The sequence below is a fragment of the Etheostoma cragini genome, chromosome 16, assembly GCF_013103735.1.
Source record: "Etheostoma cragini isolate CJK2018 chromosome 16, CSU_Ecrag_1.0, whole genome shotgun sequence".
In the NCBI taxonomy this organism is placed as follows: Eukaryota; Metazoa; Chordata; class Actinopteri; order Perciformes; family Percidae; genus Etheostoma; species Etheostoma cragini.
The window spans coordinates 10,173,997-10,188,652 of NC_048422.1; the positions used below are offsets into that span (position 1 = coordinate 10,173,997).

The 14,656-nt window shown below is 38.2% G+C and overlaps 1 protein-coding gene across 3 annotated transcripts in view; it reads left to right on the top strand.

Moving 5' to 3' along the window:
* Nucleotides 1–14,656, top strand: part of LOC117959084 (25-hydroxyvitamin D-1 alpha hydroxylase, mitochondrial-like) — a 39,375-nt gene that overhangs the window by 20,586 nt on the left and 4,133 nt on the right. For 2 of the 3 annotated variants that reach the window (XM_034895957.1, XM_034895960.1), the window contains one exon: nt 421–1,139. The exons of the other annotated variant lie outside the window; for it this stretch is intronic. In XM_034895957.1, the coding sequence (XP_034751848.1) occupies nt 421–582 (162 nt within the window). In that variant the 3' untranslated portion in view covers nt 583–1,139. Of the gene's footprint in view, nt 1–420; nt 1,140–14,656 lie in introns of those variants that run through there. 3 annotated transcript variants of the gene reach the window in all.

The following is a 14,656-nucleotide window of genomic DNA, read 5'->3' on the forward strand; positions in this document are numbered from 1 at the left end:
TATAAATGCCCCAAAAATAATAATGATTGACAAATGAGCACTGATATCAAGAAAGTGTTTGTGACTTGATTTAACCTAATGTTCTGTTTCAACTTGGCTGCTGAAAGGTGTTGCGTTGCATTCCTACTTTCAAGTCTTGAAAACAACATACGAAGAAAGTGTTATGGAGGCTGTGGATTTACACGTTGAAGACTTCTTCAGCGTTGGCGGAAGCTCTCGTTCTGCCAAGTGCCTTCTGGTTTAACATTTTGTTTTTGCACTGGTATAAAATTAGGACATTTTTCCACTTCCACCCCCACTACTTTTAACTCTAAATATCATCTGTCAAGCAGAAAGTAAGCTACGTTTATGTCGGTGCAGCAAAGATACTGAAGTTATAACACATTCAAAAAACTCCTCCCTTTCTTGTTATTTTGCCAGGAGGCGTGCATGTACCTGTTAAAGCACTACGACTGGTGTTTGGACCCTCCATCACAGGACCTTGAGTACAAATGGCTGCCTGTGTCTCGCCCCGCTAACCTCCCCACCATCTCTATTACCCGACTGGATCTGACCAGACCTGACAGGAGCGACACCAACTAGGGATGCACAGTATGTTGGGTGACGTACCTGCTTATAAGTTCAAAGAAAAAAGAGAAACAAAAGATATGAGCATTAAAAACTGTAGCTAGAGGCCACATATGCCTGTCTAGAATGTGCAGAACAAGCTGGAAAATATGTGAACACACACAGGGAAGCCTGCATACTGTGAGGCTTTCCCTGCTGCGTATATTTCAGTAATCGTCCTGGGGAACGCCGAGGAGTGTACTGGTTTCACTCTGTGTTCTCTGCCAGAAATTCCGCAGTTTTGCTTCATGAATCTGCAACAGAAGACAACCATTTAGTTTGGTCTGTTTTTTTAAATTGGTCATTGATTTCTGTTTTAAAAGGTTCACCAGATCCACAACACGAAGCTCTTTGCCTCACTAGACCTGTCTTATACATCAGATATTGCTTCTAGTGTGAATCGAGGTACACCTTCCTTTTCTTTGTGGTGGAGTTAGCTGTGAACAGAAACTGAAATTACCTACAAAACTGCAGCTCTTATGCGGTGAGAAATCCCATTTCTTTTTACCACACTGCAGCATCACTTTTTAAACAGTATAAATCCAGGGGAACACACACACATGCACGCAGAGGTAAGCCCTCAGATTCCCTACCTAACTGCAAACCTGTCTCCCCTCCCCCTTCCACCACCTAGCAACCACAACTGCCTAGCAACAGTTCGTCATACCGACAGTGACTTTAGTATGCAAGTCTCACAAACGCACACACACACACTTGCACACACTAACCAGGTTATTGCTGAAAGCGGATGGCAGTGATACACATACCATCTGAATCACATGTCAGTTATGCCAGAAGGCGTTTTGAGAGCTTTACAGTTTAAAAATACTTTGTAACCTAATGATGATTTTTAGCCCATCAACTCATAATCACATTTGTTATATTATATTACATAGTGTGTAAGTTTGCATTTTTAATTTATTGTTGCTGCTTCCGTTTCTGTATTCTTTCAAATGTACAGGTCAAATATGGTTCACAATGTAAGGGTTGGGGGCTCCCAAAAATAGATCTAATGTGTGCTGTTCAAGGAACAAGAAAAAATCAAATTTAGTTTATCAGAATCAGCTTTATTTGCCAGGCATGAGGAAACATGGAATTTGACTAAGGTTGGAGCAAGCCTCCGGGCTTTGTTTAAAATAAAACGATAACATGTTCTCTAATTACTTTCCCCCACATTGCATCTAAAAGAGAAGATTAAAAGTTATTTATAAGACATAACAAAATTACTATTTTACAGTGAACCCCCTTCAAGTACAATCAAATAAAATCAAATAGGATAGAAACAGACAGGAAATTACCTAACTCGATTTTATTCATATAGCATCCTTCATGCAATCATGCAACCCAAAGTGCTTCACATGGCAAAATTAAAATGGACAAAAAAATGGCTAAATCGAAAAAAATAAACAGGAATGAATATACATTTTCAAGACTCAAAATTACCACAATAAAACAAAATGGAAAAAAAAATCAAAAAATAAATGTCAAAAGAAAACAATACAATATACACAGCAGGGACCAAAAATAATGTAAAGGTAAAAAACTAAGGCAATGACATTATTCTAAAAAGATAGGTCTTTAATTTCCTTTTAAAACTAAATACAGTTACAGTTAAGTTTCCCGACTAACGGAAATAAACGCATAGCAAGATTAATGCTGTATTTTATATAGGCTACTTGCAATCTTATCTCAGCAGAACTGGAACACGTTCAGCTACAGTGTGAAGGCATCCTGGGGTGTGTAACTCAAATGTGAACTATTCTGTTAATGTTGCCTGTAATCTCTGTGATCAGTCATAGGCATGTGTCTCAGAAAGATGCTTTTGTCCTGCAGAGAGCTTCTCAATAAAGGCACTGTATTGTCTTTGCTGCTGTCTTACACAGACAACTATATGTCCTCGTATACACAGTGAATTCTGTTGCAGACATTGTGCATATTTCTTACTTGTCTCACTCAGTCGTCTCCGTCACACGCACACACGCACGCACACACGCACGCACACACGCACGCACACTTGCAATCATACATCACACAAGATCGGGCAGAAACAGGATTCTAGTGAACAGAGTGGGGTGACTCACTGCTCATTTTGCATGTTTCTGCTAGCTACCGGTCCTCCTCACAACAATGCAGAGAGAGATTGGTGTTATAGTATAGGATGATGTGTTACAGTATGGTGTGATATGTCAGTTAATGGTAATCACGGCACATAACTCCCTGTAAATCTGGAAATTTACGTTTGGTACGGATTACGTTCTAAATCATGCAGGTAATTTGTTTACTGATGGCTAAACGGACTTTCTGTGTCCCTCCTTGTGGTCTGCCCCTTCCCATTTTAAAACATAATTTAAAAATTAGCTGACTACGCAGCCACAAACAATGGCTTTACTAAATTTGCTCTTGCAAATGTAATGTTGATAAATTTCAAGAATATGATGAGCAGAAGCGGTGGTTTTCTTTCTTGCGTGTAGATCATAACAAAATGCAGCTTTATTAGAGATCATAACACACACACACACACACACACACACACACACACACACTCGTCTAACAGGAGGTAGTACAGTGTATCCAGATGGCAGAACAAAGCCTGAGGTCAGTTTTAATGAGCGGAGCTAATTATCACATGACTGTCCTATCTGTCCACTCCCGGTGGACTGTTGGCCTTTTAATAGGGTATACAACAGGAACAGGAAGTAAAGGCAGGAAAAGCTCACCGCCTACCCCTGCCACATACAACTAAATAATAGTATCTGTAAACAATGTGTGATACATGCACCCAGCACCATTTTTATAGTCCCAGTAGACTTAAAGTCAACTGGGGATAATGGAGTGTACCAAACTATAAACACAAGCATCCTATATTAGATCTGCAATGAAACAATGAGTGTTTGCTAACAAGCTAACTTTTGCTTAGCTCAATGGGACTTTTTTCCAACGTAACCAGTAACCCCACTAATAATAAGGTTAGTTTATGACATGCTCTTTGACCTGGTTACTAACATCATGTTAGCATTATTACTGCATGCCATAAGCTAATTAGCCAGACATGCTAACATTTGGAGCTGACATTGGAGGTGAAAGACCCTGGGAACGGGTTTAGTGAGCTGTCGTTGAATACACACAGAGACACACTCACATAAACACAAAAGCATGTGTCCGTCAATGAATTACACACACTCCTCGATGCTTACTGTGTTTGTCTGTGCTCAGACAAGCAGGAAGAAAAAGCTATTAGTCACTGAGGTGCCATCAAGCACTGTTTAATTTATCTTCCCAGTGCTGCTGAACTCAGTGAGGGAGCGCTCAGAAGCAAAGCAGTCTGCCAAATATATGTAGAAAATCATTTTTTGTAGCAGGTGGACGTATATTTTTTGATTTGAGAGCCTCTGACAGAAGTTGAGAAGTAGTGAGCTAGTACCTGGTTACACTGTAACATCAGTTGAGTTCCAGGTCGTTTGTAGAATATTAATGAACTTCCTGTGACTTGTTGAAGAAGTTGATGGATGTGCGAGCACTGAAGTCAGAGAGTGAATCCCTTTATATTAGAGCCTTTGTGAATTTGAAATTGAACATTGACTTTCGTATTCAGATAGTATGGCCTACGTTTATTTTTTAATTTAGAAGGGCTTCGACGCTTTAAACCTTTTTCTTACATAATCAGCATGATTGATCATGTTAACTGGCTGATGTTTAGCAGGTACAATGTACAATGTCATCTTTGTTAAGCATGCAAGCATGCTAACATTAGCTAATAAGCACTACACATAAAGGACAGCTAAGGCTTTTGAATTACTTAGTCATTGTTTTTCCAGGTATTTATTTATAAACCAAAGTATTGGACTAATTCAAACATTTTGATGCCGCTAGATAGGAAAGTCAGAGGATCAATATTTCCACGATGCTAGCATGGCTTAAAGGGAAAAAAAAACTAAATCAAACACAAGCAGGTTTAGAAATAACTTTTGATATCATGTTATTTTTAGTTTCCTATTTAAAATACTATAAATCTCTCCACAATCCTCCAAAGAAGTGAGTAGATGGTGAACAACTGTAAAACAATGTAAACGATAATCTTTATTGTTCTTGAGCCAGAATATATAACCTTTTATTATTATAACTTCTCAAATTCTTTAATCAAAAACAATAAACCCACAGAAATATTGTAGGTCAAGTAAAACAAAATGTAACTTCTGCTTTTAGTCCTTTTAAGTGCATTAGCATAAACATTATCTTGACCTAGAGGCTTCTGACCCACAAATAACGTGCCAGCTTACTAACCATTCAGACTATTTCCATACTAGCTGTCATCCTCTTGTGACTCTTATTATAATTTTACATTTACAGTAATGTCTTGTTCCATGATGTTGCAATTGTAATGTGAGAGATGGTTAGGAAACACGAGAGTTGCATGAGTTCCTGGGAGTAAAATTGAGTAAAGGCATCCCTCTCCAGACTCCCTCCTTGCTCTCTAATTGACATACACTGTCTTTCAATCACTCATCCTCCTCTTCTGTCTCTCATGGAGCTCCCTTCCATCTCTCCCCCCTCCTCTCTTTGGGACTGCAGTCATTCATTTCATTACATCACGGAACAACACTTGAATTGTTTTCAGCCGCAGGGTAATGGCTCTGTCTCTGGTCCACTTGGGAGGAAGAAGAGGAGGTGAAATGGGAGGGGAAAATCAGAGGGAAAAGGGGGAAGTCAGAGGAGAGGAGAGAAAAAAAAGTTGTCTGGGAGAGGCAAAGTTTAATGAAAAGTCAACATTTAACAACTGTATTTTTATGCTGAAGTCACTAATGGGTACTACTATGTGCTGCTGCTCAGTGTCATTGTATTTGATTACATTACAACGTACATTAAAGACTAGGCATTAACAAATAAGGCTGTCTAAGGCAATATATTTTTCTTGATGTTAGCAAAAGAACCAAACCAATAACTGTGAATTTAAAAGCCTGACATATCTTATTTCTCTTTGTCTTGCTCCATTGTGTCCAAAAACTATTACACATACCATACACATACATATCGGTGAGACACACTGTTGCACTGGGTGACATGTTCCTCCATTACCGTGGACATTGGCACAGTTATGTATTTTAAGTGAATCCTACACTCTCCTGAAGCTGTAACTACTTACCAGCCCACCAAATGTGTATTAATCTGCCTCCGAAAATATTCCCTAACAAATTTACTCTTTGTAAACATTTGAGTAACCTTTCCTAAAAATTACAGTGCCCAGCTATTTTAGGAAATGATTTACCTTTTTTTTTTTTTATATAAATTTATTATTATTATTATGTAAATCTTTCATATATATATATATATATATATATATATATATATATATATATATATATATATATATATAAATGAAAGATTTACATCTTTAGTAGCATCAAAGGAAATATCCAAACTGCACACTGTTTGAGATTGGGTTGTAAAGGGGAATATATCCCCTGCCTTTCCAATTTAAATATCAAACTACGTCCTGTTTATAGATAGGTGGCTATGTAATTTAAAAAAATGTTTGAAAAAAAAAAAAAAGTGAAGTAAATCAATTATTTTCATAAAAAAAAAAAGTAAAATAAAAATATAATAATAATAATATTTGTTTAAAACTTAACCCAACTGTTGGGAACTGACTACTTTTATATATAATGTATGACACTTATTGTTAAATGCATTTAAATTCCTGTTCACTTTTAGACAAACTGGACTAACTTCCACTCCCTGAATTAAATTGCTTAAAAATGCCATGAATCTTGGTTGAATCAGGACACCATCCAGAATGCATTCTTAGCCTCAATCTGTGCCGTTCGCTTGAAAGCTCTGTGAAAAGTATGTTTATCCACAGCTGTTAGGAAAGCTGGCTTCCCAACACGCTAGAGACAATAGCAGTCCTGTTTCTTCCACTGCTTTAGCCGTGCTCACACAGTTTGAATTAAGAGGTCAGGCCACTTTTGTAATAGTCCCTTTTTCACACCTGACCATGATTTACACATAGTGAACTTAGCTGTTTACTCAGTATCCAAGCTGAATATTTCAAGTGATACATTCACACATTATTTCATGTATAATGTTATCTAAAAGAATTGCAGAGTTTAAAAATGGGTCATGGTCATGCATCATCCTGAGTTTACTGCGTTAAGCTTTTCTTAATTTAGTCAGCCAACTAATGTGGAATGGATATTTATAGGGATGCAGAATACTGTATGTACAGCCAAAATTTGGCCGATTTGGGGAGTGATGATAATATGTTTTCCCCAGGGTACTTGGGAGGTATGCCTTATGACGTACTAGCAGTGGTGGTAGCTGAGTTTTCAAGTGCAGCTGGCATGGCCGAACATAAGAATGATCAGAGCATTGCAGACTTACAGTAAATACTTTGGCCTTTTTTAAATAGTGGATTACAAGTACGTCACAGCAAATAGATTGTATTGTGTCTGTGATTGTTTTAGGCAATGCAAGTCTATCTTGCAGATATGTGCTTAAATTACTCCAGAGATACTAAACTCTATATAGTATATGATACATTCATAAAACAGTTGCATCACTAAAGAATCATGCTGATAGAACAGATGATTGAATCAAAGGGCAAAGTTAATAAAGGTACACTCAGCAGAGATCAGTGAGTATATTGGTAAATTGTGGGAATGAGCAGAATGGAGACAAGGGATTATATAAGCGCACTGTAATAATAACCTGAGCAGTGTAGGTGGCTAAATTGCAAAGAAATGTGTCACTCTTAAGAATGTTAAACTCACAAGTCATAATAATAAATAGTCCCATTTGCAATACTAGGATGAACTTTATAATTCAGAAAAATATGTTACTATTCACTATTGGTATGCCTCAGCGCCGGCGGCAGCATTTTGAAGGCTTTATGTTTTGGGGTTGTCCCTCCGTCCGTGCCATTCTTTGAACACATAGTCTCAGGACCCCTGGAGGGAATGTCTTCAAATTTGTCACACATGTCCACAGGAACTCAAGGATCAATTTATCAAATTTTGGTGGTCAAAGGTCACTGTGACAAGAATTAATATGCTAAGTATGACAACAATTTACACAAATGTCTGATTGGAGTCAGGACAGACTGCAACTTCACTGGTTGACAGAGGCATACAACCGCAAGGCGGTAACACTAGTTTTCTGATAATTAAATGTTTAATTCAGAATATCTATTTTTGTCAGTGTTGATTCTACATTGCTTGTTTTGTACATCAGGACACGTAATCTGAATGCATGTGTGAAGAGTAAAATGGAAATAATTCATGGAGTATAGGATGGGGTTTAACTGTTGAAACATGGGTTAAATTATAGCTAAAATTGGTTCTCCAATGAACACATTAAAAAAAAACTTTTTTCTAAATTACATTCAGCCCTCACACTTGTAAGAGTGTTGTCTTAATTCACTGCTACTGTACATCACAGTACTCGCCGTGCTGTGTTTACCCCCTCAGAACATATCCCAGTGGGAGTGTAGGAGGAGATGTTTGTCTTCGCACAGTTACAACAGTTAGAACATGAGCGGTAACTGCAAAACTCTCAAAAAGAAAAACACATTTCCATAGAAACTGAAGAATGGGCTTAGTGTTTGGCTGCTGCTGGTAGAATAAGTAGGAGTTGGACTGTGAGTTCCAGTACTTTCCAGTGATAACTTGCTCCTGGGGTTTGGATGGTTTCAGGCTTTGAAGAAGGAAATAAGTATTAAAATACTGCCCACATAGTGACTTCCTGAATGTGATAAACAAGGTGAAATTCAAGTACAATGGAGATGGCTAACATTCCCAGCAGTAACCACAGGAAACCACATGTTTCAGTGCCATTAAAAAACAATGTTGAAGCTAATGCGTGACAGGCTGAAGGCATTATTCACGGGAAACATTTTGACGAAAGAGGCATTTCCCCTGCAGATAGAATGAAAGCTGGTTAGTGGGACATATGTGATATGGAGAGTGTTAACTCACTATCGTTTCCCAGAATTTGGGCCACCCTCAATAAGTTCAGTTCCTGTATCTGACAGCCCAACTCTAAAAATTGTCCAAAAGTTGCTCCTGACAGGCTGGCTATTTATAGACATCATGTTAAAGCAAAGGGCATGGGCAGCATTGCTTGCAGCATAAACAGACAATGGGTATGCATGGCAAAATCAATGTGGATAATGCTTTAAAAGAGCAAAATATCATGTCATATCAGCCACAACACAATGAGATTTGCTGAGAGGTCCAGTAAATGTGACTTGACCCTCACATCCGAAACATGATGATATTTAGTGGTCAGATTGGAAGTCACTATAGCAGAAAAGAAGACTGTGTGCAATTAAATTACGCAGAATCAGAATGTGATTTTCTGACAGCAGAAAGAAATTTGACCTTCGTGTTGTGAGGAACGGTTGACTCGGCATGTACAGTCAGCTCATACACAGCAAATAGTTATTAATCTGTCTCTGTGTCCACATCTTATACACCCAGCATACAATATTTCTTTATTTCTACATAAAAAATTTAATAAATGTAATATATGTGAAAAATATAGATGTGTGTATACACTGTGTGTATATATGTATACATACATAAAACCACATAAAAAAGAAAAATAAAGCAGTACATCTGCAGAAGAAGACAAAAAACATCCCTAGCAAAAGAAAGAGCAATTATTTATTATAAACCATTTGAAGATGCCATCAAGTTACGTCTTCCAATTAATAACATTGAAATAAAATAATTTCTTATAGCGTTGTCATATACCGTTGTTTCCTTAGTCCTCTCAGTTGATTTGTGTGTGTATTTTTTATCCTGGAGAAGGCAGTAGGGTGCTGAGATGTAAAAATAAACATGCTTGCCTCTGAGTCTCTCGCCTCCGCCTTCTTCTCAGTATCTTTATCGTTCCACGGATTTGAACCCAATTCCCTACCCACCTTGTACGATTCAACTTTGTGCATTTCCTACATAAATAGTTTGAGATACTCATTGGTCAAGTTAATAATCACATTATTCCTAGGTAATCAGAAGTAAAATTACTGAATTAGTAAACAAAACGCTTTAAGTAAGTGAACTGTATCTGATGTCACCGTATAAACACGTCAATCAAATGTAAACATAAGCAGGATTCATATTTAAAAAATTTGTTGTATCTCCAAACTGCCTTTTCTATGAGCAGCTAAAAAAAGACCCAATTTCAAAACCTCCATTAAAACTTCTCAAAGCATTATGTAGCATCAGCATGCCAAAATACCCATGTTTTTGCCAACATACGGCTACATTTTTGAAGTGAGTTCAAATAGTTTGTTTACTAATGTGCAAATCTTCAATATATTTATCTGGAGTGATCCACACTGTGTGTGTGTGTGTGTGTGGACAGCAGCTGACAGGTTAGTTCTATTGTTTGCAGGTTCACACGTGACTGGGAGTCGGTTTTCCTTTAGGAAACATTACACAACAATGTGTTTTTGAGTTCAGACAATGTTTCCCTGTAATTTAATAAAGAAATCTATTAGAGAAATGTTATTGCAGGTCTTCTAGTTTCTACTGGAATTAATTAATTTTAATGGAGTGTTTTAATGTAATTGGTCTAGTGCTGTTTCCCAACCATTCACTTGGTAGATGGCAAAACATATGTAAGCATTTAACTGCTTACATATGTGCAGATCCCCAATTCTTCTAGATGTTCATAAAAATATTAAAAAACATCAAGATCAGGGACGTGCACAGCTACGGGCTATTGTTGCCTGGGCAACAGCCTGTTTGCCCTGATTGGCTGAACTGCCCCTCTGAAGACAGAGCCTGAATAAACTTGGCTTTTTTTGGCTTTTTTTTGCTGTTGTGGCTGCATCAATAAGATTAGCCCATCATTAATAAAGTCACATTAAATTAACTTGCCTTATCCTCCAATCTTGTGTAAAAATGTTGCCACCATATGTCAGCTCCAGCTGGGTTGCCTTTTTTTCCGGGTTAGAGCAACAGCCCCTCCAAATGTCTCTGCAAATCCCTGATCAAGATAGTTTAATTTCAAAACTGACTAAAGATAAGTACATTCTAACTGTGAGGGTTATGTAAGCTAGAGGCAGAAGTTAAATGGCAAATATAATAACTTATACAAGTCATTTTGGTAAGAAGCAAGACATTCAACCCACTGAGCAAAAGCAAGTAAATGGTTGTTTGGTTCAAGTTCCTTCATGAGGTTCCGCAAGGTTTAAGGGAAGATTTGGTAACATCTCACATCTTCATCTTCTCTGCTGCATATTCATACGACATGTGAGCAGGAAGCATACAGGAAGAGAGCTAGCTTGTCAAGTATTATAACACACAGGACATAATAGGATTCAGTTGCGTTGCAGGCATACTCTTGCAGTCAGATTGTGTTAACACCTTGAGTCCTGAGTTTTAGTTTGAGCCTCCAGCGGGTATACAGGAGGGGGGGGGAAATGTTTAAGTTGTGTGTCTTATAACTCAAGTCATGTTGGCTGTCAAGCAATTGGGCAATTGACTCGTGGCTCTACACTCATACACAAACACACACAGACTCACACAGAGGAAATTCAATCACTTAAATGTGACCGTGTCACATTAACAAGGACACTCTGCTTCCTCTTGTCCCTCCCCCATTCATCTCCTGTCTGTCCCTCCTCCCCCCTCCTCCCCATGTACCCTCCATCACTGGTCAGCTGCCTTTCGTGTTGTCTCTGGGAAAATTCAAACAGAAAAGTATGAGACACAGGCCAACATGACTAGAGCAGGGTTTGTTTTTCTGTACATATGCCTGTGTGCTTTGAGATTATGTGCTTGTCTCTATGTGTGTGACTGCACGTGTGTCTGTCATCACCAGTCATATTTGCTGCTCGTTGCCTGAGTAACCACAGCTGTGGCGCCGTCACAGTTTCTCCAACTAAAACATGATTGATGACGTAAACTTGTGTGTCAAGTCTGACGCACCTCTTCCTCATGAGATGAGGGGAGATAGTGCGGTGCCAGGTTGTGTGTCTTGGTTCTTGCTAGCAGCGATAAAATATACAGTTTTAGCATCAGATGCAAAAACGAAATGTACGTTTTGCTAACAAACTGCAGGAGAAAGACACATAGGAGTGTTTGTGTACAGAGGTGGAAAGGGGTTTTAACAGCAGTCTGTTTCCTGTCTTTAATCCCCGTGTCCGTTCTGTTCAGGCTGCCACATGACACCCACACTCGCACACACACACATTGTGCTTTAGCCCTGCCTGCTTTTGACTTGAAGATAATCCTTGTTGCTGTCTTCATTCATAGTCATTCATTCAAAACTCAGCAAGAGAAGCTGAGCCACTGATGCAAATAATATGAATCCCTTTTCTTTTTTTTTTAAAGGGAATTTTTTTTACTGTGGTTTAAGAAGAGGTCATTAATGGTTAGTAGTTAGCAAATAGCAAAAAAGCATCAAAATATATTTTTTATTTTTTCTTCTTTCTTTTTACATATTTGCCCCGGACGCATTCTTTAACAAAAAGGCTACGGGTGTGCACATACACCTTGAGAGTACTGGATTATACTAACATGTACAACTTTTTGTGTCAGTTTTTTTTCTGTTTTCTCTAACTTTACTATATTTTGTGTGTACTGTATGTTTTGTGTAACTACCTTGTTTGTTAATTTCCAATGTACTATTTTTTAAATTAAATATTAAAGTACAGATATAGTGTTATTTTTCTTAGCGTTAGCCTTAAATTAAAACTAATTCAGTAACTGCAAACTTTGGACTGCAACTATTATTTTTACATTATTCTCACATTTAGGTACAGTTAAATGTTAAATGTGCTGAGCCATGGGAGAACAGAGAGCTGGAGAGTCCAAAATGCAGATGTTGCATCATCTACTTTCATTTAACCTTGTCTCTTTGAGTATAAACTGCATTACAAAAGAGGAAGGATTTGAGAGTTACAGATTCGACTAGGACCTATATGACTAGGCCTTTTTTCCCCATTAGCAACTGAGCTAAGAAGCTTGATAACTGCCAGTTAGCAAGCAGGCTAGGTCAGAGAGCTTTTATCTTGTTCCAGTAACATGTATTGAATGAAATGATGTACAACATACCAGAGAACAAAAGACTAAACGCCCTGTAGGCCTATAGAGAAAATGAATTCATTAGCTTATTCCTAGCTGGCTAGTGTGTCAGCGGTTAGCTTGCTAGCTACAGTTTTTTACCAACCAGCCCTGCGAGTAGTCGCCATCTGTCACCAAGCTTCTTTAACTACTAAACATGGGTGAAGTTTTGTGTGCATGTCTGGTGTGACCGGGCCATAACAACTTGAACATTAGCGTAAGTGATACTAAACTCTGCTGGAAACTGTTTCATGTCATCACTTCATCTAAATATGATGTCTGCTTGTACCTTCACTTTTGTCTTTGGTATGGCCGCTGTCTCTTAAACCCCTCTGCACCAGGCTGTGGACATTACCCAGACCGCACCATATGAAAGCAAGCAGTCTGGACTTATGCCCAAGCTGTGAGACAACATTTATTACAGGAAGGTACTTTAGAAAACCTCAGCTCCCTCCAGGATTATAACCTCTTCTATTCTCATTTACTAAAACAATATTTGTTGTAACGTCTTAGTTTGAAAGCACAGTTTGAACATTGTAGGTGTAACAGGAATGTTTGGCTGCACAATTTCCCATCTTGTAGATGTTTGAGTAAAACATGAATAGGTTTGAATAGGATCTCATCGTTTCATCCTGTGCTAATTTGACTATTCAAAACACTCACAGGGATTTGAATGATGAATGCATGTTTTTTGTGAGTGTGTGAGAGAGAACTAGAGAGAGACAGAAGGAAAAAAAAGATTATACACACGGTAATGTCCCTTGCATTTTAGGTTTATTTGCCGCAATTTGGGTTGATATGTAATGCCACTGTAAAAGCAATTCTCCATGACAAGCAAAGGCGTGCTTTATGTAATTTAAATTTTCTTCTTAATTGAATTGTTTTTCTCATTGGTTTCTTTGAAAATTGAAAACATGGCTGCGTGTTCCTCATAGTGCTGAAAGCTTAGCATGTTGCGCTAACACCAAGGCAGAGTCATTTACGTTAAAATAATAGTTGGACTGGATTTTAGTAAACACATTTATTTGCTTTTATACTGAGAGTGAGAGTTAGATGAGAAGATTGATACCACTCTCCGTTCTGGGATGGGAAGAAAAATTTGCTCTGTTTTTGGCATTGCTTTAAACCAATCATAATCGGCGGCACTAAGCACCAGACAGAGCCATGTGCCGCTGCAAAATAGCCTCGGGAAGAAACTTGTTTTGTTGGAACATGTGTACGTTCAAAAGTTGTTGTAGTCGTGGAACAGAAAACTGAGATTGGACAGATAGTCTAGCTGGCTGTCTGGATTTACCCTGCAGAAATCTGAGGAGCAGTTAACCATATTCCTCATAAATTAACCAATTTGAAATTACAACAACTTTTGCTTCTTGCCAGGTCATCATTGTAAATTTTGGTCTGTTTTGAGTTTCCTAATTCAATTTGTTAGAAAAAAAGAAGAAAAAAAACTGAAAAAACTGAAGCCAGGTCAAAAATGAGAGATTATCAAATAGCGCGGCGTTTGCACTTAAGGCTGAGGAGGAAGTAGGCAACACAATGATCAAATAGGAAACTCACAATTCCCATTGACGATAACCAGTTGGGGTAAATAGGCAATTAGCCATGTGCATGTGTGCCGACCGAGTGTCTGCCGCCTCGGGTGCACTAGGTTAGCATGTGAGGTCCAGACAAGAAGGGATTCAGTGCGTGACCTGTGTGTGTGTGTGTGTGTGTGTGTGTGTCTGTGTGTGTGTGTGTGTGTTTGTTCAGTAAGTTGGTCCATTGAAATGAGGTTAAGCAGCTGGTGACCTGTTTTATTACTCATTAACCCACAGAGTCTCCACAAACAGCTCTGGATAAACATTCCAACCCAGAAAACATTTCCCAAAGCATTGGCATCCATCATGTGTAGCCTATTACATAAATTCCGGTTTACACAAATATCAAAACTTATTTCAAGTATTTTTAATATTTGTTTTCCAAAATCTGACACAGGGGAC